General features: G+C 40.6%; 1 protein-coding gene across 11 annotated transcripts in view; it reads left to right on the forward strand.

The window, feature by feature from the left end:
- Nucleotides 1-24,739, forward strand: part of TANC1 (tetratricopeptide repeat, ankyrin repeat and coiled-coil containing 1) — a 227,096-nt gene that overhangs the window by 72,981 nt on the left and 129,376 nt on the right. For 10 of the 11 annotated variants that reach the window (XM_057318071.1, XM_048214539.2, XM_048214535.2 and 7 more), the window contains one exon: nucleotides 4,416-4,495. In XM_057318071.1, coding sequence (XP_057174054.1) covers nucleotides 4,435-4,495 — 61 coding nt within the window. In that variant the 5' untranslated portion in view covers nucleotides 4,416-4,434. Of the gene's footprint in view, nucleotides 1-4,415; nucleotides 4,496-15,874; nucleotides 15,956-24,739 lie in introns of those variants that run through there. The other variant, XM_048214536.2, reaches the window with a different exon arrangement.

A 24,739-nucleotide genomic window follows, 5' to 3' on the forward strand; every position in this document is an offset into this window, starting at 1 on the left:
TATTTAAAATATGGGCTGAAAGTGATTTCAATCTTAATAGACAGTTTCCACTTAATTTGTGCATCAGAAGTTAAACATTTGAGTTGAGACTTCATGCCCAGAAATTTTTAAAATTCAGATTACTTGGGGCTGTAAATTTACTATGCTTTTTAATAAGTCCTACTCAAATCGGAAGTCCTTTTGCCTCCGACGAGCCTAACTATAAAGAGCAGTAGAGTTAGAGATATGGTTTGTGGAATGCTTTGAATAAAGAGTGAATGGTTGAGACTTTGTGTCTTGGGGAATAAACTGTAGCCCAGTGATGCCATACTAGCAGTGGAAATTGGGCAATAACATCATGTAGTTGCTTTCTGGTTGCTTGGTCAGTAGCCACTCTTGTCTCCCCCAGCTTTTCTGGCTGAATCCTTTGAATCCTAGAGAAGCTCAGTGACTTATTCCCAGTCACAACATGAGGACCAGGGCTGGGATTAGGTCTCTTGATTTCTGGGCTTTTTCTACTATAGGGAGGAAAAAGAAAAATAAAGTGGGGGTGGGGAGTGGGAAGAGAGACCTACTGGAATTTCAAGTATTCATCAAGGGTTGTTTTTCCCCAGCCTCATGGGAGCTCTAAAAGAATGTTGAGATATGGCTCTTGCTTTCAGGAAGCTTCTAGAACGCAGTTTTCCATGAATTTCCAGCCAACAGCCAGTGCCCCATCTAGCAGGCCTCTTTGTTTCCTTTTGTGGTCTCTATTCTGCTTTGTTTTCTTGACTTGCTCTATTCTATATATTATTTATCTTGAAAGGTGCTTCAGACCCCCCTCTACCGCCACACATTTCCTTTCTTTTAATAAACATTAAAGGTTGCTAATGGAAAGTAAATTCTAAAAGTGGCCATGCAGAGGCCATGGCTGTTATTCAGATGAGTCAAGTGTTAGTAGGTTGGAAAATTTTTTCAAACCCTTAAAGTTGAGGGTGTTTTTGATGTCTCCCTTTTCTTGGGGGCGGGGGGGGGGGAATCCTTAATTACATACAACTTAGTTTTCAGTGTTTCACTTGTAAATATTGCTGTTCTGGTTTGCTTGATGTTGACAAAAGAAGGGAGGCACCTTCAGAAGCAGCTTTGCTATGAGGTCAGATAAACTGATGGGAGAAGCTCCTTCAATGGAGTGTGTGCAAATTCAGGATAATTGGATAATAAGATTGTGTGATTCTGAGATTTTTAACGTTAATTCAGGTGTGGACATGAGGGCGTATTATGAAATGCAGCATTTTCCTCCCTAGTATCTCATTGCCTGATGTCACATGGATTTAACTGCATTTTCTGGCGTTCCTTGCGAATGAAAATATATAGGAATGTTCCTTGTAACTTATAAACTGCTATAAATGTTGGTTAATTGCTTGATTTGGAGGAAATCGCTCATCTGTGTTCATGGCAGCCTAGTTAAATCTGTCAACAAATACTGAGAACAGAGTGGGTGCGAAGCCTGTGTGCCGGCTTCTGTTTGTATTAAAGAATAAACATAGTCCCTGCCCTCAGCTCACAGATTTGATTTGGGATTGTGTAAATAGGCAGTATGGCACTCCAGAAGAGGAAGATTTTAATTCTAGTATTATTTTGTGATTTCAGACAAGGTGGTCATGGTTATGATGTTGTTATCGTGATTGCGAGCCAAAATAGATTTTTGTCTTCGAAATCCTCCCTGTTTTACCTAGGGTGATCTTTGTTCTATTTTATCTATCGTTGTAATCACTGTGCAGAATTCTAACACAACATGGAGACGTTGTGCCTGTCCTCAAAGACTGTTAAATGAGAAATCCAAAAAGTGAGAGTAAGTTTGGTACTTTAACTTCTGGGCATTTTAAAAGGAAGAACCTATGGTATTTGGGAAACTTAGATGTTGAATGACAGTAGAAAAATAAGGAAATCTAGGTGCCTTCAGGTCATTGGTCTTCTAAGGTTAATGTCCTATACTCACATTTTATTTTTTTTAAATGAAAATAGTGGGATGTTTTCTCCCATTAGAGAATTTCAGAGGTTGGTCTAGAGGCTGGTCTTTACTGTCTTCCTCAAAAGTATATAATTTAAAGAAATGGCAGCTGAAGTGACTTTTGTACTTGGGTATACTCATTTGACGTTTCTCCTCATAGTTTGAATAGGTCTTAGAATATAAATTTAAGCTTTTCCCCTTGACTTGCTACTTATGGAGGAAAGCAGGAACTGGAAAGAAAAATTACAGTGGCTACCTGATAGCCTCTTTCACTTGACTCAGGACCACTGATGTGGAAGATGTGACGATCCTGAAAACAGCTGAGCTCCCCAAAGTAGGCATCCAAGGTGTCTGGCAGAAGATGCCCAGGTCAGTGTGTCCTAGTCCTTGTCCTGTGGGACGTGTCTTCCCAGTGACACAGCAGATCTGCTGCGGGTTGGAGATTACCAGGTGATGGCTCAGGGGCGGCCTCACTGCCGTGGTGGGGCCTGAGCTGGGCTCCCGGAGAGCTCACCAAGGGACCATGGCCAGGCTCTGTTGGCATGTTTTATTTTTCTTTGTTTTATTTTTAAAGTATGTAGTCTTTGTGAAATGACAAATCCTGAAGGTTGAGTGACTGATTTGGAAAAGAAAATATCTGTGCTTAGCAGGCATCAGTTACTGAATTTTGTCCACCATTTTTTATACAGCATTTTGTAGTGTTTTAAGCATGACCGTCAAGAGAAATTTGTGTTTCTGTAGTTCCCCTATAGAAGCCCACGGTGGTCCTCTTCCCGAGATTCGGGGCTTGCCCTTCAGGTGAAACCCAGATCTTTGCACCAGGGTTCACGGAAGTAGCATTTTAAAGAAGAATTAGGCTGTAAGCCATGCCCCCTTTGTATGTAAAGACTTGTTTGTAAGGTGATTTAACCCTATCAGACTTCACTATAGCTTTCTCCAAATTTTGCTTAAAGGTGCTATCTTCCTGGTATCTCAAGGGTTTGTTGGTTTGCTGATTTTTGTTTGGTCATTTGTTTGGTTGCTGTTGCCCAAAGCTTTCATTTTCTGAGAGGAGGGGCAGAGCAGTGGGAGGAGGAGGACCCTTGCTGGGAGTCTGCAGATTTGGATTCGGGCCCTGCTATTAATGAGCTGTGTGACCTCTGGGCAGTCAGCCTTCCAGGGTCTCTGTTTCTTCGTCAGGGAAACAAAGGACTTGGAAAAATAAATACAGGCCTGGACCAAATGATAAGAAGGTCACTGTGTGTGCTAATGCCGTGTGACTCTGAATGGTAGCACTTAGGGACTCCTCCCTCTCCGTGCTCCCCTCAGGGGCTCTACTTCACTCCGGGGTTGAGCAGTTGTGTGGGGTGCTACACCGAGGCCGTTTCAAGCATTCAGGCTCACTGGGCAGGTGGGACCCTCATCTATACAGGAGTTTCTGCCTCTTAGCCCCTCTCCCCCACTTCTTTCTTCCAGGAGCAACTTGCTTGCCTTCCACCTTCCTGTCCTTAGTGCATTAACAAGGGTGCGATGGGTAACACAACCCACTCGGATTTGTTACTGCTGGGAGTTGTCCAGCCATCGCATCTGAGTTCCTGGAGAAAAAAGAGAGCTGCAGGAGACTCACTGATGAAATAATGGTCCTTTTGTCTGCCTCTTGCTATAGGGAGGGTTTTAGGTTTCATCTTAGGCCTGGGCCATTGTGTTGTTTTTCCATGCTCAGTACAACCCTGTTTAAAAATGCTGCTTATCATTTAAAGGGTTCAGCTGTGGTGCCACAGACTGTTCTACTTTCCTCCCCACCCCCACCCCCCCCAAAAGTCTAACCGTATGTAGTAAAAGCCCACTGTCATATATGCTGTTTGATTGGGTCCCCTGACATCAGCTTTAAAATGTGTTCCCGTTGTATTTATTTTGCAAATGCTTATAAGGTATGTTTTAATCTGATAAACTTCCAAAATGTTTTCCTTGTGGTTATATAATCAGTAGCATCTGCAAAACATGACTTTAACCATGTAGCTTTCTTCTTAACCATTATCTTGTTGGTTCTCTGTTCTAATGTTTTCTTTTGATGAGCTGGGGTTAGGAGATCTGAATTCCTGTGCCAGACATCTTACAGTAATGTGCCCAGATGTAGCCTCGTAACCTTAATTAGATATGGAATGCTGAGAATGCCCTGGTGTGTGTGTGTGTGTGTGTGTGTGTGTGTGTGTGTGTGTGTTTTAACTTTCATAAGAAGCTAGTGAACTTCTGATCACTTCATTAAAAGTTATAAAACACTCCTTGTGAGTTTAGCATTTAGTTCCCCATCTTAGTTTCTTCACAGAAAATTACTGTAAAACTCAAGATACCTTTATATTCTCCTAAGCAGTCTGTTAGAGCCCAAGTTACCTTTTGTGTCAGTATGTAAGTTATATTCCAGCTCACAACCCCTAATTCCTCTTCCCTCCCCTCCTTTTCTCTTTAGAAGCAAAAGAGTGTTGAAAATGTTAAAAGCTGTGCTGAAGAAGAGTCGAGAGGGAGGAAAGGGGAGCAGGAAGGAAACAGGTATGTATAAGCAGTGTGAAAAAGCAGGTAGTCGTGGGGGCAGCGACACTGGGTGGGTGCCATTGCATTGGGAGTGGGTCCAAGGAGTGTTCTGGGTTGGGATGCACATAATACTGGAAGCTATAAGAAACTAAATGCATTTCCGAGCTCTTTTTTAAGATTTTACTTATTTGAAAAAAAAAAAAACATAAGATTTTACTTATTTGAGAGAGAGACGGAGAGAGTGAGAGAGAACACAAGTGGGGTGAGGGGCAGAGGGAGAAAGAGACTACCTCTGAGCAGGGAGCCCAATGTGGGTGTTGATCATGGTACTCTGGGATCATGACCTGAGCCAAAGGCAGATGCCCAACCCACTGAACCACCCAGGCGCCCCTATTTCTGAGCTTTTTTATGGGAAGTGACTTTGAAAATTGAGTTTGGGTTACGAACCAAATCCTTCCCCAGAAGACGTATAAGGTTCATAATTTTAACAGATCAGTCAGATCCAGAGGCAGTTAGAGTTACAGACATGGAGGGATAGCAGGTGTGTCCAGGAATTCAGTTTCTAGAAAGCCCTTTCCCTTTTCCCACACGCGATTGCATTTTATATGTTTGACCAACTGCTGGCTGAATGGTCCCCGTCTTTTGAGTATCAAATTCCCCGCCTAACAGGTGTAGCCTCACTCAGTGCCAGACTGCTAGTTTTCATTCTGATGAGAGCTACTTAATTTGGCTTGGATTTCGTTCCTGTTTATAGACTTGTGGTGCTTATGTGGTCATTGTGACTCTTCATTGCGTTCCACGTGATAAACTCTTCTAAGGTTATTTTGGTGACTAAGTGGTCTATTTTTATAGAAAAATTACATATTATTTACCATTATTGTACAATAAAAATCTGTTAGCATGGATTAATTTCCCCAAAATGTGCTATTTTACTCTGCAAACTTACAATAATCCAGAGTTGGAAAGTGGTTTTTTGGGTTACTGTGTATTGAATAACATTTCAGTTTTAATTTCTATTGAAGTAAAAATAAGTTCCACTTATTACCAAAACATCACTAAATTACAGTTAACTCTTCAGTTGAAAAGATCTTGTAATACCTTCTATTACATATAATGTATGTATGTAATTACATAATGTATGTAATGTTACAACAGTGTTAATATTTGTTGTTTCTGTACTTACATAATAGAATAAGTGGGCTTAAACTTTTTAGTTATATGGAACTTAGACAAATTTTCTTTTATCCCTTAAACTAAAAAGTCTGCAAAACGGCACTTACTTTAAAAGTAGAGTCTTTATTGTAAAGTTACTAATAAGATTCCATTAGAAGCTTCTCATTAATGCCTGCATAAGCAGATACAAAGAAAAGAATTCAGTTTTTAATGTTAGAAACAAGAGACCATAGTCAGCTTTTAACCTTAAGAAACCAACCCCTACCTTTGAATAATTAATTAGAATTGTTACTATGGAGAATTTTCAGTTCACATAATTTCTATCCAGGAGGACATTCACCCTCTGCTGGGTCAAGGCCAAAATACTTCTCTTTATTTCTCTGAAGGCGGTTTAAAAAAAATTCCCCCCCCCCCCCCCCCCGTTTTGGCTCATCTGACATTCATCCTAGCGACTTTGTTACTTGCGTCTTTAGATGTCTTTGTAATTTCCAGCGTAAAGTTAGGTCCTAAGCTGTCTGTCTGGCTGGAGCTGCCCAACCAGTGGCCTGGGTCTCCAAGCCAAAACTCCCTACTGAGAAATGGAGTCTTTCACAGCAGACCCACCATCCTCTTTGACCAGTGCCAACGAAATAACAAGCTGTACAGTAATGATTTGGGGCACCCTGCCTTTCAGAACAGCCAGACGGTGAACATAGTTTGCACTTATAACTTTTCCAGTTTTAGAGCATGTGATTTTGGGTGTATTCTTCTCTGGTCTTTAAGAGCAACTGCTGTTTTTTTTCTGAATCATTTCTTCGTAATAATTCCCACACTATGGCTTTTCACTAATGTGAACCAACTTGAAAAGGCAATGGGAACATTTCTCATAAAACATCTGTATGGTATGTGCCTTTTTTCTCTTAACTAGAACCTGGTTGTGTTAGTTGGGGAACAAAGCAGATGGAATTTTAAATCTTGATGAAGTTATGTCACAAGATGATTGGGGAAAATACTTGGACTTTGACCATTCATATGTTGAGCTCTGTGCCAACTCTCATTATATAAGTAGATCATAGCTAAGTTCTCTGTAAATTAAAGCTGGCTAATCTGTGGAGACTGCCCTGAAACTTGAGTAATAATATCTCCTGCAATATGGAAAAATTTTGCTCTACTGTTTCCAATTAAAACCAATCTTTGTCGCAAAGACAAAGGAAAATTCATTTCTATGTACTTGAACTCACAATTATAGAATTTAGGAAATATTTATGTCTAAAATATTCAGCTCAGCATTTTATATATCCTTTGTAGATTGTTTTTACAATCTTGAACCTACCCCCCTTTTTAAAATCAAATTGGCTTTGAGAATTTAGAAAACATAATCACTGAGTTAAATTTGGTATTCAAAAGAAAACAAATATTTTTCAGGAATATTGAGAAGTTGTTACACTTCAGTTTCTATCCCTAAAAGAAAATGTCACATGTATCTACTTTAAATTACTGGCAAAATTTTAGCAGGTATTGAAATTTGTTATATGTATAGAAGGGTATTCAAAATATGTATAGTATTAAACTATTGAACGTGGAGGGAACTCTAAAAATAGCAAAATTCTTTTTTTTTTTCTTTTTTAAACCTAGGAAATGCTTACAGCTAAGCAAAAGGTGTTTTCTGGAAGCTGTAGAGTTGTGTCAGATAATACAATTTTAAAAACTTGAAAATGTTTTTGGGGAAAGTACATTTGCCTTGTCCCCACTGTTCCATCTGTGCAAATGAGCACTGTGTTTCTCTTGACCTTGAGTTAGGCCTGAGGGAGCAAAAATCAATATTAAACCACAATGGGGGGAGAGCTAGATGAATATGAATAAATTATATATATATACACACGCACATATATATGTATATATATATATAATGTTTTGTTCCCTCTCCCTGCTCTTATGTTAGGACCTTGATCTAAAGCAAATGTGGTATTTATTTTGAGGCTTTCCAGAGAGGAGAGACCACATCTTTTTAAGTGACCTTTGCTATCAAAAAACTTTCATGTTACTATTATTGAATCTTATTTAATTTAAAGATGAAATAATTACTGTACTATAAGTATATTGAGAGTAATCTGATACAAATCCGGACCAAAGAAGAGTTTAGAGTAAGAGCAATGTAGGGAATTAATATCTTTTCTGTACAACAACACTATTTAGATAATGCGTGGGGAAATGTCCCATTTTATAATAGAAACAAAAACTTTAAATATTAACCTAAGAAAAAATGTGCAAACCTTACATTGAAGAGAAGAATAAAACTTTGCTCAAGCACTTAACAGAAGACCTAAATAAGTGGAAAGAAAAACAATGTTCCCAAATGGTCAGATGCAGTATTTTAAACCACCTATCTCATACAGAATTACCTATGCATTCCGTTTAATCCCTAATGAAATCCCAACTGTTTTGTTTTTAAAGACCTTGTTCTTTTAGTTTTAGGTTTACAGCAAAACTGAGCAGAAGGTACAGAGATTTTGCATGTAGCGTCTGTCCCTACTCGTTCATCCTCCTTCAGGATCAACACCCCCCATCAGGGCAGTATGTTTGTTACAACTGATGAACCCACACTGACACATCATAGTCACCCAAATCCGACAGTTTACATCAGGGTTCACCCTTGGTATGGTACATTCTCTGCGTTTGGACAAATATGTAATGATCTGTATCTGTTGTTACAGTATCGTACAGAGGATTTTCACTGCCCAGGAAAGTCCTGTCTTTTTTTTTTTTTTTTTTTTTTTTTTTTAACCCGACATAATCGGTTGATCTAAAAATTCACCTGGAAGAGAAAATGCTCAAGAATAGCCAAGGAAAAATTGAAACTGTGGGACAGGTGTTTCTAAATGGTTGTGCTTGGTTCCCATGCCTAGCTTCTAGCTGCAAGAAAGGCTGGACAGATGTGTATTTTGACCTCTTAGCTTCTATAGGGTAAAGTAGACTTCACCTCCCACCAAGGCATGCACTGTGGAGGATTCTTCTGTCCTCAACATGGGCAGGTCCCCTCTACTACAAAAACCAAGCACAGATAGTACAGCTCGTTAGAATAGCTACTGCATCCACATAGTGAGTAAATGATTTGGCTAGTTTTTTGGACTTTTTTTTCCTATTGGTCTCCAAGAAATGAATCCTAATTTTATCTAACGTCTTTGATATAATTGTAGCTCACAGCTGATAACAATTTTGGTTTTTTCTTTTAATCCCAGAGATAGTGGCATCATTCTGGAAGCATTAGGCAGGCAAGACCCATCGCCCTCTGAGAGAGGGTTGGTCCCTCTCCCTCTGTATGCATCCCTCCCTTCTCCTGTCCTCTGCCAGTCTTGAAACCATAGCCTTTTGCCCTATCCAACTTTTCTAGTTGTTCTGTTTTGGTGTGGAAGTAACTCCACGTTGAGGCAGAAGGACAAAGTTTGGTGAACTTTTAATTGTGGTACTGCCTCAATTAAAATATAGACTGATGAAGGAAGGGTTGCTTAATATGCCAAAATAATTGTTTATTAGTCTTTTCCTTTCAGTTTAATTATTTGTGTTATTTTTTTTTTCAGCAGGGGGGCTTAGTTTGAAGCAATTTATTAAAAAAAAAAAAAAAAAAAGACATTTGACCTTCACCTTTTCATCGTTAAACCCAGCTGGTCGGCTAAGAGCACTTCTAATGGTGTTAATTAAGGCATTGGATAGTCTCTAAACTTGAGTGTGTACTGAATTAATCTGTTAGCTTTGCATCTAATCCTTCACTTTGAATTTGTAGTAAAAGGAAGCTGTTTGCCTCTAAAGTTTAAAAGCCATTGATGTGATTGTTAAATGTGGTATTTTAAGCCATTCCAGGCTGCAGTCTGGTTTTCAGTGGTACCTTCTAAAAATGCCTCAATACAAACGATGCTTTGTTTTATCCGGAAAATATGAAGCTGCTTTTGATTATTCTGTGCTGCGTTGCCCATTTTCTGTGGTTGTGGACTATTATTTAGGAATTTAGTGCAGGGACTGTCTTGCTGAGCTGTGGATATTTGGTATCTTGTTGTTAACGGACTCCAAAAGTGTTTCCCAAGCAACAAAACAGGCAGAAATAATTCAATCTAAAGGTATTGTATTTCTCTTTACCAGGGCACTTAAGTAAATTCTGTAAAATATGGGGACAGGATATAAACACAGAATAGAGGCCAACCTGGTTTTTGGTAGAATCAGGAACGCTATTCCCTCAGGTTCGCTTGGTTCCTTCACCAGCTTTTCTTTGTTGTCTGTTATACCTGTCTCAAAGTCTAGAAAAAGCAGACTTTGGAATTAGAAGTCACAGATTCAGATCCCAGCTTGATCACCTCCCATTTACATGAATTCGGACAAGTTCCTTCATGTGACTAAGCTGCCTTACAAGGATGTTGTCAGGGCTAACTAAGAGAACCTTTTTGCAGAAGTGTCTCACTCGACACCTGGCTTCTGCTAGATACTCTGCAGACCTTTGCTTTCTTGAGAAAACTGTGTGGTACCTTGAACAAACAAAACCATTGTAAGACTTCTTGTTCTTTCCCGGTTGAAGAGAAAGCAGGACTGCTCTCAGGCAGAGGAGTGATGTTCTGGAAGCTTCTTTCCATGACTTCCCATCTTTAAATATGGATTCTGCCATCATTCTTGCATACTGAAGTCTTCTGTGCCATCTTGACCCTTTTCCTCATAACAAAACTGGGAAAGCTGAGTCTTTGGTCTCTTGAATGGTGGTTTATACTTGGGAAATGATTTATTTTACCTTTCAGTACTGGCATTTTTTTCCTTTTTCTTTGTGAAGTTAAACTAAAAGACTTTCTCCCTTGCTAGAGAGATTTTGGGAGTCAGTAAGCAGCTTTAAGAATGGATTTCTAAGTACCGTTTATATAGTTTCTGTGATGTTTCATTTCAATGTATCGTTAATTAATGAAGGTCTTTCTATGTGGAAGGATCCACCCTCCATCCTCTTTGTAGCTTTCCCGTATGTTTTAGGGAAATAGAAAGGATGAAAGAAAGAGAACAGATACTTAGCATTTGTCATGTGTCAGGTGCCAACATGTCATGGACCAAAGTGGTTCATCCTGAACAGGCTGTTTCCTGTGAAGGGCATAATTAGAGAAAGCTCTGGACAGAGAAGGTGAAATCAAGACACCTCCTGAATCTTCTATATTTTCAGGATAATAAGACCCCCCCAGCAAGTCACAGCCTATCTGAATCACCATGCAGTTTGTAGCAGAATTCTCAAGCAACAACACTTATTTATCTGGATCCCTCTTTGTATGTGCAGTTGACCCCTGAACAGTGCAGGGGTTAGGGATTCCAGCCCCCACGTAGTTGAAAATCTGCATATAATTTTTGACTCACCAGAACTTAACTACTAATAAGCTATTGGACTGGAAGCCTTACTGATAATCTATTAACACATATTTTGTGTGTTATATGTATTATATACTGTATTATAAGTAAGCTAGAAAAAAGAAAATTTGCTAAGAAAATATGAGGAAGAGAAAATACGTTTGCAGTACTGACTGTATTTATTGGGGGAAAAAAAGCCGCGTAGGAATGGACCCATGTAGTTTAAACCTGTTTAGTTCAAGGGTCAACTGTATATGTGTAAATGCAGTAGGAAACTTAATAGAGAATATAAAATAACAGTTCAGAGTCTCATTTTTTGGGTCAAATCTAACTTAATTATATAAATACTTTTTAAAAAAAATTAAAGCTGCTTTTCTGTAAAATAACCCAAAAACAATGGTCTTATTTTCTATATACCTAATTTTCAAAGAGCTTTGTCATGTGTAGTTTAATTCCCATAAAAACTCTATATCTGAATTTTCATGTGACCATTTGCATTTTTAAAACCATATATATACACATATGTATACATTACATACATATATATACACATATATACACATTTACACACATATATACACATATATACACATATATATAGTTGTTGCTGTTGTTGAGAGCGAGAGTGAGAGCAAGTGGGGGGCAGGGAGAGAGAATCTTAAGAATCTCCACAGCCAGTACGGAGCCGGACATGGAGTTTGGTTTCACGAGCCTGAGATCATGACCTGAACCAAAATCAAAAAAGTTGGTTGCTTAACCGACTAAACCACCTAGGAGCCTCCCATTTGCATTTTGTAGGAAGAGAATTCCAATGTTTTATTTCTATTCAACAGAAATACAGAAAACTTGATTTCATATAATCTATTGGCAAATGTAGTTTGGGGAGGTAGGCTACTAAAGATTTGACCTAGATTGACTTTTTATTTTTTTCTGTGAAGGATGATCTAAGGTTACTATTTCCTCTTAAGAGGATGAGGCTTTGACCTTGAGTTGTCCTGCAGCTGATGGATGGCCACCAAGGCTAACCTGTTGGGTAGCATTAGCCTTGGTGTAGAACCTCAAATTGAGAACCCTTTATTCACATCTGAAATCGTGGAGTTGGAAAGGAGAGTCTGTGTATTTCCACCCTCTGGTGAAGACTCTTGCTTGCTTGTAGACAGGTGCCTTCTTCCTGTGTCAAATGGCAAGAGAGATGGCAAGCTCTCTGGTACTTCTTCTGATAAGGACACTAATCCCATCATGAGGGCCCCACCCTCCTGATGCCAGTTAAAACTAATAACTATCTCCTAAGGGCCCCATCTCCAAATACCATCACGTGTGGTTTTACAGCTTCAACATACGAATTTTCAGGAGACCCAATTCAGCCCATAGCACTTGTCTCTATTCTGATTATAAATGTCATACTGTATTTCATTGATTATAAAACATACCATATTTCATCTATCTCTGAAAGCTACTATCAACTGACATAATACTTTATTAAAATGTTTGACTTACTGAAAATTTCCTTTCTTTAGAGTTGTTTTTACGTATCGCAATCTTTTTCAGAAAACTGAAGGAAAAGAGGGGTGCCTGGGTGGCGCAGTCGGTTGGGCGTCCAACTCTTGATTTCGGCTTGGGTCATGGTCTTGTGGTCACGGGTTTGAGCCCCGCATCGGGCTCTGTGCTTGGCACGGGATCTGCCTGGGACTCTCTCTCCCTGTCTCTCTCTGCCTCTCCCGCTCTTGTGCGCATGCACTCTCTCAAATAAATTTAAAAAAACAAAACAAACAAAAAACCAAAACTGAAGCTAAATATAAACAGGTTGGTTAAAACATTTCTAATTTATATTCAGAGCCTAATTCTTGTCATATTTTTAAACCTGGTTGTCAATATCCATTTTTCTTCATACTACATTTCTGCCATCCTTTCATGATCTCAAAAGGAGATTTTAATTGGGGCGCCTGGGTGGCACAGTCATTAAGCATCTGCCTTTGGCTCAGGGCGGGATCCCAGCATTCTGGGATCAAGCCCCACATCAGGCTCCTCTGCTGGGAGCCTGTTTCTTCCTCTCCCGCTCCCCCTGCTTGTGTTCCTTCTCTCACTGGCTGTCTCTGTCAAATATTAAAAATTTTTTTTTTTAAAGATTTTATTTGGAAAGCTTTCAGATAAAATCCAGGGTTCTTTTTCCTTACACAGCTGACCTTAAGTGATTTGTTGACTGAAACCTGGAAGGGGCTAAAACTGTCACTCTGCCAGATGTGACAACCCAGGTTTGCAGTCAGTGGCTGTGACGTTACAATCGCTGCCCGGCTGATGCTGATTTTTAAGGTGCCATCAACTATTACATACATTTCAGTTTTGGAGAAGTTAAAGTGAGAATAAATATGGATCTTTGAATCTCTGCCTGATATAGTCTGTGCTTATTGTAAAAAAATTTGGAAAATACTAATAAGAATAAAGAAAAAAGCCCCAGGATATTCTTTGTCTTTTGCTTTATCCTTTTCAATATCCTTAGTCTTTGAGAAATGCCTAATATTTTATTGTACTCCTGTACCATGATTTTGTTTGGGTACATGCTTTTCTCATTCATCTTTAAAAAAAGCCTCTGGAAGACAGGTATCTGTGTACAAATCTGATTATTTTAGTAGAATGTTTCTAGGCAAGGAATTCGTAATGAAAAGAAACAAACTTTTCAGAAGCCTGTGGTACCTCTTGCCAAATTGTTTTCCAGAAGGATTATATTGTCATGTGTGTAAGCAGTATGTGAGTGTACCTGCTTGCATGATTGTTACTAGTATTAGGTATTTGTAGATTTTAATAATCCTTGCTGATTTTGTAAGTTAAAGCATGTATATGTTCTTAATTAGCATTTCTTTGAGATTGGTAGACCTCTTAAATATTCAGTGCCCATTTATATTTTCTCCTCATTGTCTTTTTATGACCTTTTACAGTTGACCCTTGAACAGCATGGGGGTTAGAGGCACCAACCCTCCTTTATCCTCACTCCCAATCCACGCTCAGAAATTTGAGTATAACTTTTGACTCTCCAGAAGCCTTCCCAATAACATAGTTGACCAACACATTTTGTATGTTATATTTATTATATACTGTATTCTTACAAAAGAGTAAGCTAGAGAAAAGACATGTTAAGAAAATGGTAAAGAGAAAATACATTTACAATATTGTACTGTTTTTACTGAAAAAAATCTGCATCTAAATTTACTGAAAAAGCTCTGCGGGCCTGTGTAGTTCAAACCCGTGTTGTTCAAGGGTCACCTGTACATTTTTTTCTGTTGGGAGTGTGAGAGGCTCTTCAGTCTGGTTCTTCCCTTCTTCTAGTATGGCCCCTGGTGTTTAGTAGTGGGATTTCCTTATAAAGTCCCTCACGGGGGAATTTTTATTGAAGTTACTGAAACCTGCCTATGTCCCATGGGTAGAAGTGACTCCTGTGTTAAAGTTTTGGGTTTGGGGGCACCTGGCTGGCTCAGTCCTTAAGCATCTGCCTTTGGCTCAGGTCGTGATCCTGGGGTCCTGGGATCGAGCCCCGCATTGGGCTCCCTGCTCAGCGGGAAGCCTGCTTCTCCCTCTCCCACTCCCCCTGCTTGTGTTCCCTCTCTATCTCTCTTTATGTCAAATAAATAAATAAAATCTTTAAAAAAAAATTTCGGGTTTATGTTGAGGTTGGAGATATTGCTAGTTTGATTGGCTTCTACTTAAGAAATTTATAGAGAAACCAAAATAAAGGTGTAAAACCAACTCAAAATGAGTCCTCAGGTTTTCTACAGTACTTAGTAACATTCTGCCTCTGTGCACAGTCAAAAAGTCTCAGTACCTCCTGACACCTGGATGTGCTGGAAGCCTAGCTCCTGGTGAGTTACTACCAGCAGGCAGGGATGGTTCCAGATGGTTAAGCATCTCTTTAATATATTGCTGTGTGTGTTTTGTTTGTCTTTTTGTTTTTGTTTTGAGAGAGCGAGAGAGAGTGCATGCATAAGCTGGGGGAGCAGCAGGCAGGGGGAGAAGCAGTCTTCCCACTGAGCAGGGAACCCAATGCAGAACTTGATCCCAGGACCCCAGGATCATGACCTGAGCCAAAGGCAGACACCTAACCAACTGAGCCACCCAGGTGTCCCAAAGTGCTGTATTTTTAAGTGTGAAAATTTTTATCCATGGTTCATAATCTTAGATGTAGCAATTCTTTTTCAAACTAAGGTAAAGTAATGAAATTAAAGGTTTTAGATCCAGAAGAGTCTTAGAAAATGAGTTCAGTGTTTCGTTTTGTTTTTTAAAGATTTTATTTATCTGAGAGAGAGACAGAGCATGAGCTGGGGAGGCAGAGGGAGAAGCAGGCTCCCCACTGAGCAAAGAGCCTGACCAGGGTCTCCCAATCCCAGGACCCTGAGATCATGACCTGAGCCAAAACCAAGAATTAGACGCTTAACTGACCGAGCCACCCAGGCACTCCAGTGTCTTTGTCTTTTTTTTTTTCTTTTTTAAGATTTTATTTATTAGAGAAAGCACAAGCAGGGGGAAGGGCAGAAGGAGAGGGAGAAGCAGACTCCTCACTGAGCAGGGAACTCGACATGGGGCTTGATTCCAGGACCCTGGGATCATGACCTGAGCCGAAGGCAGCTGCTAAACTGACTGAGCCACCCAGGCGCCCCCAGTGTCTTCATTTTTTGAGGAATATTTGGAAAAGAGGCATTGAGCAACTGCCCAACGTTTATAGCTAGTTAAAGCAAACATGGGATCGAAATATAGTTTCTGACTCCAGACCAGTTCTGTTTCTATGTCACTGGCTAGCTCCATTGTTTTTATTTCTAGCACTGAATAAATATAAAGGAAAAGCTATCCCTGAGATAGAAAACAGTAGATTTCCTTTATAATTTCTCTTTCCAGGAATTTTGATTTCTACCCCGCCCCAACCCCAAAGGATTATTTCTGAATTTCTTATATGGTCTTTATCAAGACTCAGTAATTGTGAGTAGTATTTCTTCTTTTTCTGTATCTTAAGGACCATTTCTGCTTGGTGTCTTAAAGACTGTTACAAATCAATCAATCAAATCAATTTTGTTTTTGTAAAGCCATTTATATACCATAAATGTAAATAGTTAAATATATAGTTATTAAAAAAAAAGCTATACAATGGTATTAGAAGTAAAGACACATCCCTCTTCTCTGCTTTCCTTTTTGCTCTCTAAAGGCAATTAATGTTAATGGTTTCTTATTTGATCTTTCCAGATATTTTCTAAGTATATATGTGCATATGTACACACATACATAAATCCTTAAGAAAACCCACACAGACTTTACAGTGTTTTGTTTGTAAATTTTTTTATTGCAGTTTTAGACATTTTTCATATTAGCACACACTAATAGGTTTTTTTAAAGTTCAATATTACATTAGACAGATAGCCTATAATTTATTTCATTATTCCCCTATTGATGGTTGTTGTCATTATAATTATTAGAGGCTCCTTGTACATTTCTGCCTGTGCTTTCATAAGAGTAACAGGTGGTTAGCAAGTTTGTTCATCTATAATCTTCCTGGATTTTTGTCAAATTGCCCTTCAAAAAGGTGCCATTAAATTTACAATTCCATTTTCAGTATATGAGAATGTCTATTTACACACCAGCATGGGTTATTGTCAAATTATTTCATCTTTGCTGTGTGATGGGCTAAAATTGTAGCTCATTGTTTTAATTATGCAATTCTTCAGAATGAATTCAAACACATTTTTATGTTTATTGGCCATTTGAAATCCTACTGCCTGGATTTGTAGCCTGGCTCCATAATTTACCAGCTGCTTGAAAATGAGCAAATTACTTAAACTTTCTGCCTCATGGGTCACTTATGAGGATTAAATGAGTTAATATTTATAAAGTGCTTAAATCCATGCTTGACACATAGTATATGTTATATAAGTATTTGTCATAGAGATTTAAATTTTTTTCTTTGTCCTGCCATGTATACTTACCTACTTTTTTTTGAGTTCAATATCTGTTTTAGTATTTTAGTAAGTGGTTAACCATTGTCTTCCAGCTAGAGTTCTAAGCAAGTCATGTCATGTTTAATTCTGAATCATAAAATCTAAAAAGATTCATGTATGTGTCATTCTTCATTTTTGGTAGGATTAAGTGAAGGATTTTGTTTTAATTCTGTAAGTTCAGTGTCGAAAACTGAGAGGTTACACGTCATTCTTTCAGGGAGGTCAGCTCTCTTTCTCTCCCTGCTTTGTATGAGAGTTTTGATGCCGCTAATCTGATTAAACCTCTTAAAGCTACATCCTTAGCTCTAAGATTATGAAGATTAGAGATTCTGGAGTTTTCCCCCCCTCCACCCATTAAATGGTTTCCATGGTTATTGGACTCCCCAAAGAGTATTTCAAATCCCTTCTGATTTCGTGGAAGCAGCATCTCAAAGATGAATGAGCTCTCTGCTGGCTTGGCTTCAGGAAACTTGCAGTTCCAGTTTAATGCAGCTGCTAGCTCTTTTTGAACAAGTGTTTCACTTCTCTGAGCTTCTGTTTTCTTGCCTATAAAAGGAAGGTAATAATCTGTCATACGGTAATGATAAAGGTCAAACGAAGTTTTTGTTTTTTTTGTTTTTTTCCCCCAAACTTCAGGCATGATAATATTGATGATGTGGGGAATTTGTTTCACTTTTACCACATGGTATCCTTGGTTTGGGGAAATGCCCGTCAAGTAAGGAAATAAAATACACTCCTATATCAGGTGTTTTTGATACCCGAATGTTGTGAGGGAGGGGTGAGACCTCTTTTTCTTCCTCAGATATAACAGAGAAACTAGGAAGTGACTCCCCTGGGACAAAATAGGGCAGCCCTGATGAAGGTTTCCCTTGGAGTATTTACTGTGTATCGGACAGTGTGCTAAATGCCTGTAAACAGCTACCCCACATGATCAATAGCTTGTTAGTAGAGATTAGAGAGCTAGTTTAAGACTGTGCGGTTACTCAGTGGCAGAGTCAGGATTTGAACCCAGTTTGCTGGTCTCCAAAGCCGGTGTCCTCTGTAGTATGGCGGTCGGGTTGTATAAGCCTCCGCATCTGCAACGCAGGGATGATAACAGTGTCTCTCTCCTAGGGTTGTTGGTTGTCGTGATGATCCAGTGAGTTACAGGGCTTAGAACAGTGCCTGGACCATTGTAAGCATTGTATGTTTGCTCTTACTATAATTGATAGGACTTTCTGTGTCCTTCTGACTCTCTTGTCCCCCCACCGCTTGACCCCTTTAGGCTTTAGTGAATGGCAGCGTCTTGGATAGTTTTGTGTCCTTGCCTCTGCGGCAGACACAACCCTGGCCATTTCATCTGGTGTAGACGGAGGAGAGCCGTGGTGATGGGTCTGGCCTTAGCAGAGTGCTGTGGGGACAGTTGCTATAAGCAGTCTGGAATGGCATGTGCTGGCTAGGACAGGGAAGGAGGAATGGGGTGAAGTCTTTAACACAAGGATCTGCCACCAGAAGCCTCTGTATCTGCCAGGAGAAGACGTGTGTGCCCTCAAAGGTGTGGTGCCTGTGTGATTCGGTGTTCAGAACAGGCCCTGGTGTAGTGCTCTAGTGCGTTGATTCCTAAACCTGGCTGCTTCCCTGGAAGCTTTTGTGAGTCAGATTCCCACCTGACCCCGTGGTGGGGCCCAAGCATCTGTATATGTAATGATTTTTGAATGGTTAGCCAGGTATGAGAGCCACTAAGATGCTGTCTGTTCATAAGACTGTACAGGGCTGGCCCCAGCCAGTCATGGTGGAAATACATGTGTGGCACTTTGAAAACTCTTGGGAGAAGGAGCTCCCCCATTACCTAGTCAACCCTGTTCTTGGCAGCCCTCTAAAGGTGAATTTGAAATACAGCTCTGCAAGGAGATGAGTGACAAGGGTTCCATTCCAGAAATAACCAGGGACAGGATTTCATCAAAGTGATTTGTCAGTATATTTTATTTGCTTCTTGTGTTTATGTTGATTTCTCATCAATATTTGCATATTCTCATGCTTCCAAGTTAGATACACAAGAAGTAATAGCTATTGAATATAATTTTGATGCTTAATTTACATGCAACTTTATAGAAATTGTTAGAGGACTATATTTCCCAGAGTGATGCTCAGAGAGTGAATGGAGTAACTCGCATTCCATTTTATATTTGAGAAATCATGATTAGGGTGGAATGTTAATATGATTAGCTGTGGCGAGACAATATTGACATTGTTGCTAAGATATTGTACCAGACATGTCATTGAGGCTGCTGTTTTGAAAACTGAGCGATGCTGCCTTACCCCCCCCCCCCCCATTTGTGGTGCTGGTGGTGTAGGAATATAGCAAATAAAATAACATGCAGAAAATGTAGTCGTCTTGTTCTCACTCTCCATTCCCTGCCCCCCCCCCCCCCCCGCCCAATACAGGCCTGGAAAGGATCTTGTTAAACAGCCACATGTACACAATTGACTTAGTCTGCTTTTTTCTAGAATGTGTGCTGAATTGGTTATATAGCATTTTTAACATGTTTTTGTGGGGAAGAAACTTTCAGTGCTGCCTAGAAACGTGGAGGTATTTTTCCCCAAATGTTTATAGATCCCATTTTCCTTGTAAGGAGTTGAAATAAGATAAATGGTAGCAGCTCCTTCCTTTCTCTTGTAATGAAGCCCTTTGGCAGAAGCATTGCTGATGGGACTGCCAGAGTTTGGATTTGAGTAGTTAGTGAGGGGGTGGTGTGCTGGTTATGGTATTGTTCTAAAAGTCTTTTTCCCTCCACTTAATTTTTCCACCCCCAAAATGTCATCGTGTCCAATATGACAGAATGTTCCCAATGATTACCAGTCAGGGAAACATGACTTGCTAAATTATCTGTGGATGACAGTCAGAATTTCTTCCGCACTGAACAGTATTCCATGCTTGGTACGCACCTTGGTTAGGGGATCCACGGTGTACAAAGGCAGGCTAGTGTAAAGCTGTGATGAGTTCTAATGGTGGGTCAGACTGCCTGGGTTCAAATCCAGATCTACCACTTGCAGGCTGTGGGGCCCTAGGCAGCTTAGTAGCCTCCCTAAGCTTTAGTTTTCTCATCTATAGCCCAGGGACAATGACAGCAAATGGAATACGGTGAGTAACTAAGCTAATGTATGTAAAGTGCTTAGCAAGGTGTCTGGTACAGAAAGTAAGGCTTTCACTACTAACTTAATCACCCTCGTTATTATTTGGACAGATACGTTTGATGAACATACATATATAGTTAGAATAGAGAACTCAATAGAAGTCCTGATGTGTTACTTGGGTACTTGCTATAACGTGAAATTCAAGGGTGAGTGAGCTCCAGCGGTCCTAGGGTGGCTAAGCGTGTGATTGAGGTGGAGAATGGCTTTAGGGGTTGGATATTCAGTGGGTAGTTGGAATCCCCAGGGCCACCTCCTTGCAGGTCAAGGGTACCATTCACATAGATGGTGAGACGTCTTGCATGGTGGTCCTACCCTCATTGTTCCTAATGTCACACCCAAGCTCTACAGAAAAGGGGGAGTTTTCTATGTTATAAGAAGTTACATTCAGGATGTTTTTGAGGAAGGTTATTTACTTTTAAAGATTTTATGTATTTGAGAGAGCACGAGCATGAGCAGGGGGAGGGGCAAAGGGAGAAGCAGATACCCCCCCTGAGCAGGGAGCCCGATGCAGGGCTCGATTCAGGACCCCAAGATCATGACCTGAGCTGAAGGCAGACACTTAACTGACTGAGCCACCACTGAGCGCCCCAGGAAAGGTTAATGTTACGAGAAGGATTGATTGGTTGGAGATTGATAGTTGTAAGCAGAAAAGTCAGAGTGTAGACAGAGCTGGGGCAGTGATATTCCTTGTGTAGTAGTCATTGTAGTACTACAGACAAAGTATGGAGAAGGAGCTGGACCTTGAGTCACACAGTGACTGTAGGAGGAAGCCAGTCCAGACCTTCGCTGTGAGAACGATTGATAAGACCATTCAGTGTCTGTAAGACCTGGGGGAAGGAGGACTACGGAGAGTTTGAGCTACGTGGACAAGGGCAAGTCTGAGCCAGGGGGATGGTAGGCATAGTTGGAGGTGCCCAGATAAAGGAAAGGTGAGCCCTCCTTCCTGGGGAAGGGGCTTCATGAGAGCAATAACTTGGCAGGTATCCAGCAGGGGGCTTGCTGGGAAACCTCCCAAAGTAGAAAGAGATGGGTACAAATTTATGTTTCAGATAAATGTTTCATGGAAAACAGAGTGTGTTTTCTTCTAAAATATTCTCATTATAAAAATGTCAGAACATGTGTCAAATCAAAAATGTAAAAGGGAACAACCGTTGCTACTTCCACCCCCTAAGAATAACCATCAACGATTTATCGAACCTCCTTCTAGCTTCTGGTTGTGCATATTTTCCTGTTGTCACAGCATATACAAGATTGTGTATACTGGCTTAAATGTTTCTTCCATATGTCTTTAAAAATGTTGATCATCTGGTAAACTCAAATTTTCCTTTTCCATAATTTCAGTTCTTTGGCAATGAAGATGTTTGTTGTGGTGTTCTGTGCTCTTCTGCTTCTTTAGGGGTTGGGGGGCGGGGTGGTGTGGGAGAGGTTTTTTCTACCCAGTGTCACAACCATGCAAAAAATGTTAGCCGTTGTTTGCAAGTTCTGGCACAGGGCACTATTGTTTTAAGAGGCTCCCAGATAAGGTAAGAGATTGTTTCTGCACTATGGAGTGAAGGATATGGTTCACAAACAACATTTCCTGAATGAGAAGGGAGTGGGAGCAGAAAAGGACAGGTGAGTGCAGTGTTTGAAGGCTAGGCTTGGGCTATAGTTTATAGCCTTCCCCCCCCCCCTTAATGGTAATGTCTTATTTTGGTTCTTAAGTAACTGGTTTTTGTTTTTGTTTTTCAAGAAGGATAAATGGACTGGGCATTTTCTGAGCCTCTGAATATCTGAGAATGTTTTCTGGTTGATATTGTACTTAATAGAAAACTTGGTGTGGTTTTATGAGGTTTGGCCTTGCTCTTCCTTTCCTCAAGTTTTGTAGATGTTGCTTTTGACTTCCGGTTTTTGGTACTAGAGAGAAGTGTTGTGGGTTGAATTGTGTCTCCCCCTCCTCCCCCCCCCCCAAAGACATTGAAGTTCTAACCCTCAGTACCTGTGAAGGTGACCTTATTTAGAAGTAGGGTCTTCATAGATGCGGTTGAGATAAAATGAAGTCATCTGGATTAGCGGGGGCCTTAATTTATTAGGACTGTCCTTAGAAGAAAAGCACAGACATGGGATAATGCCATGTGATGACAGAAGCAGGGGTTAGAGCGATGTGTCTACAAGCCAAAGATAACAGGCAACACCACAAACCAAGAACGGCCTGGATGAGATTCTCTCCTGGAGTCTTCAGAGAGAGCCTGGCCCTGGCAGACTCCTTAATTGCGGACTCAAAGCCTCCAGATATGGGACAGAATAGATTTGTGTTGTTGTAGCCACGCAGTGTGTGGTCCACTGATCCAGCAGCCTGAAGACCTAAGATAAGCAGTCTGGGGGCAGTTGGGTTCTTGTTCCTTTGAAAAACTCAGGTTTTGCAGCCCATTCAGCTTTTTTTTTTTTTTTTTTTTTTTTTTTTTACTATATACTTACCTGGATTTTATGGTTAAGAAAAAATTATCAACTTATTTTTGCCAGAATACCAGGATGAATCAAGGTGTGTTCCTTTCAGGGTCACAGCCTAGGGTATGGTGGGTCCTTTTTATCTGCATACTTTATTTTTTTTAAAGATTTATTTATTTATTTATTTGACAGAGAGACAGCCAGCGAGAGAGGGAACACAGCAGGGGGAGTGGGAGAGGAAGAAGCAGGCTCCTAGCAGAGGAGCCTGATGTGGGGCTCGATCCCGGAACGCCAGGATCACGCCCTGAGCCAAAGGCAGACGCCCAACGACTGCACCACCCAGGCGCCCCTATCTGCATACTTTAATTCAGGTTTTTAAATATTTTTACAATGATCACGTCCTCATTTCTTCTCAGAAACACCTTTTGTTTTTCCTGTCCGTAATCTTACATCATTAAAATGTTTACCCTTTTCCTCTGCACTTGGGGGACTTCCTCAGGCTTGTTCTTTATCACGGAGTGGATCTTCCATAGTGTGAATTCTACTCTTTATGCCTGGAATGTGGATCATAATCTGGTGACTGCTTTTTAAATTCCTTGCTTTTCTTCCCTTATTTTTAATCTGAGTCTGGTGTATAGAGAAAATAAGAAAGAAACGCAGCTGCGTGAAGGGTCTAGAGGCCATGTTATCCTGAATTCCATCGAGGGTGCCATGCACGTCACTGAATTTTTTTTTCTGCTTTTTTTCTTTTGTGTCTTCAGGAAGATACTCCCTTTCCTCTCTCTCAAGAGCTATATGTTTCCTCACTGTCCCACCATTTATTATTTCGGGGGGTGTTTGGGGAGGGAGGCTTTTCGTCGAAGGTCAAGGTCTAGTCAGCCCTGTTTTCCCTACATTGATCTGTTGCTTCCTGCTGGTGGGCGTGGGGCGAAGACAAGCGTGGACGCCAGCATAAGGGCCCGGGTCGCTCCCTGACCCAGTGGGCTAAGTGTACTGAGGCCCCCAGCTGTCGCAACAGCAACAAAGTTGCCCTGTTGTTATCGTTAACATTATTGAGAATTCTTTCCTTTTCTGGCGCTCCCTTATCTTTCCATATGCTTTTTGCATTTATGAGTTTGTCTTTTACTTTGTAGTTACAAGTATCTTACTGGGGTCTTCGGAGAGGTTTTGCTAGCAGTTTTAAAGGAAACAGGAATTCATGCTTTTATCACCTGTAGACTACCACCACCACACCCCCTGCATTCCTGGCTGCTCCGCCTCTTCCTTGCACCCCTGTATTCCTTGGCCCTATCCTGCCTCATGCCTAGCCCTTTCAGCCTCTGCTTTCCCCCCATCCTCTCTACCTCCTCTAGCCTATCTTTCCCTCGTCCTGCCCTCTCCCTGGCAGACCCCTGGATTATCCTGTGTGCCCTGCAATCACAGGCGTGCCCACACTCCCCCACCAGCAGCTGAGATGCCCCAGACCTGGAAGAGAGCCAGAGTGCAGGGTGGGCAGAGAAGAAATGGAACATGTACCTACACAGAGCCCATGGATGATGGGAGCAAGTGTGCCCACTGAGACTGAGAATCCACCTCCTTCAGAACAGGGTCTTGTGCTGCGTTCCCTGTACTGTCTGCTTCAGCCAGTGGAAAATAAGCTCACCTCCTAGCAGTCAGCCCCACACACCAGCACTTTGAATGGTGTTTGTGGAATAGATCTTCATTTCATCCGTTTGCCAAGTCAGGCCATGGTGGGTGGCCCATTTAGACTTAAGATCTTTGTATCTATACGTGGCTCAATCCTAGGGAATGCAAATTTAAAATATTTACAGGAAACATATGCACATCAAATGTAAACTATATAAAAGTGTATACCTCCCATCCATGCTCCTACTTGGTCCATTCCCTTTTCCAGGGGCAACGACTGCTGCTGGCTGCTGTGTGTCCTTCTAGAGACCCTCCACACATGTACAACTGTGTATGTTTACATATATTTATATACATAAGTATACAGTGTATATACACGTGTGTATACAGAGGGGCACACATAAACATACACACACTAAAGGAATGTAGGTTGTATTTTAATTATCTGTATGATTGAGTATTCCCTCCAGTTTCTTTCCCTTTTCATCTCTCCCACCTGTCTTGGAAGAGGAGCATAACATTTGACCTCCTTCCTGCCTTGGTGGTT

This window comes from Ursus arctos, unplaced genomic scaffold (genome assembly GCF_023065955.2).
Source record: "Ursus arctos isolate Adak ecotype North America unplaced genomic scaffold, UrsArc2.0 scaffold_1, whole genome shotgun sequence".
In the NCBI taxonomy this organism is placed as follows: Eukaryota; Metazoa; Chordata; class Mammalia; order Carnivora; family Ursidae; genus Ursus; species Ursus arctos.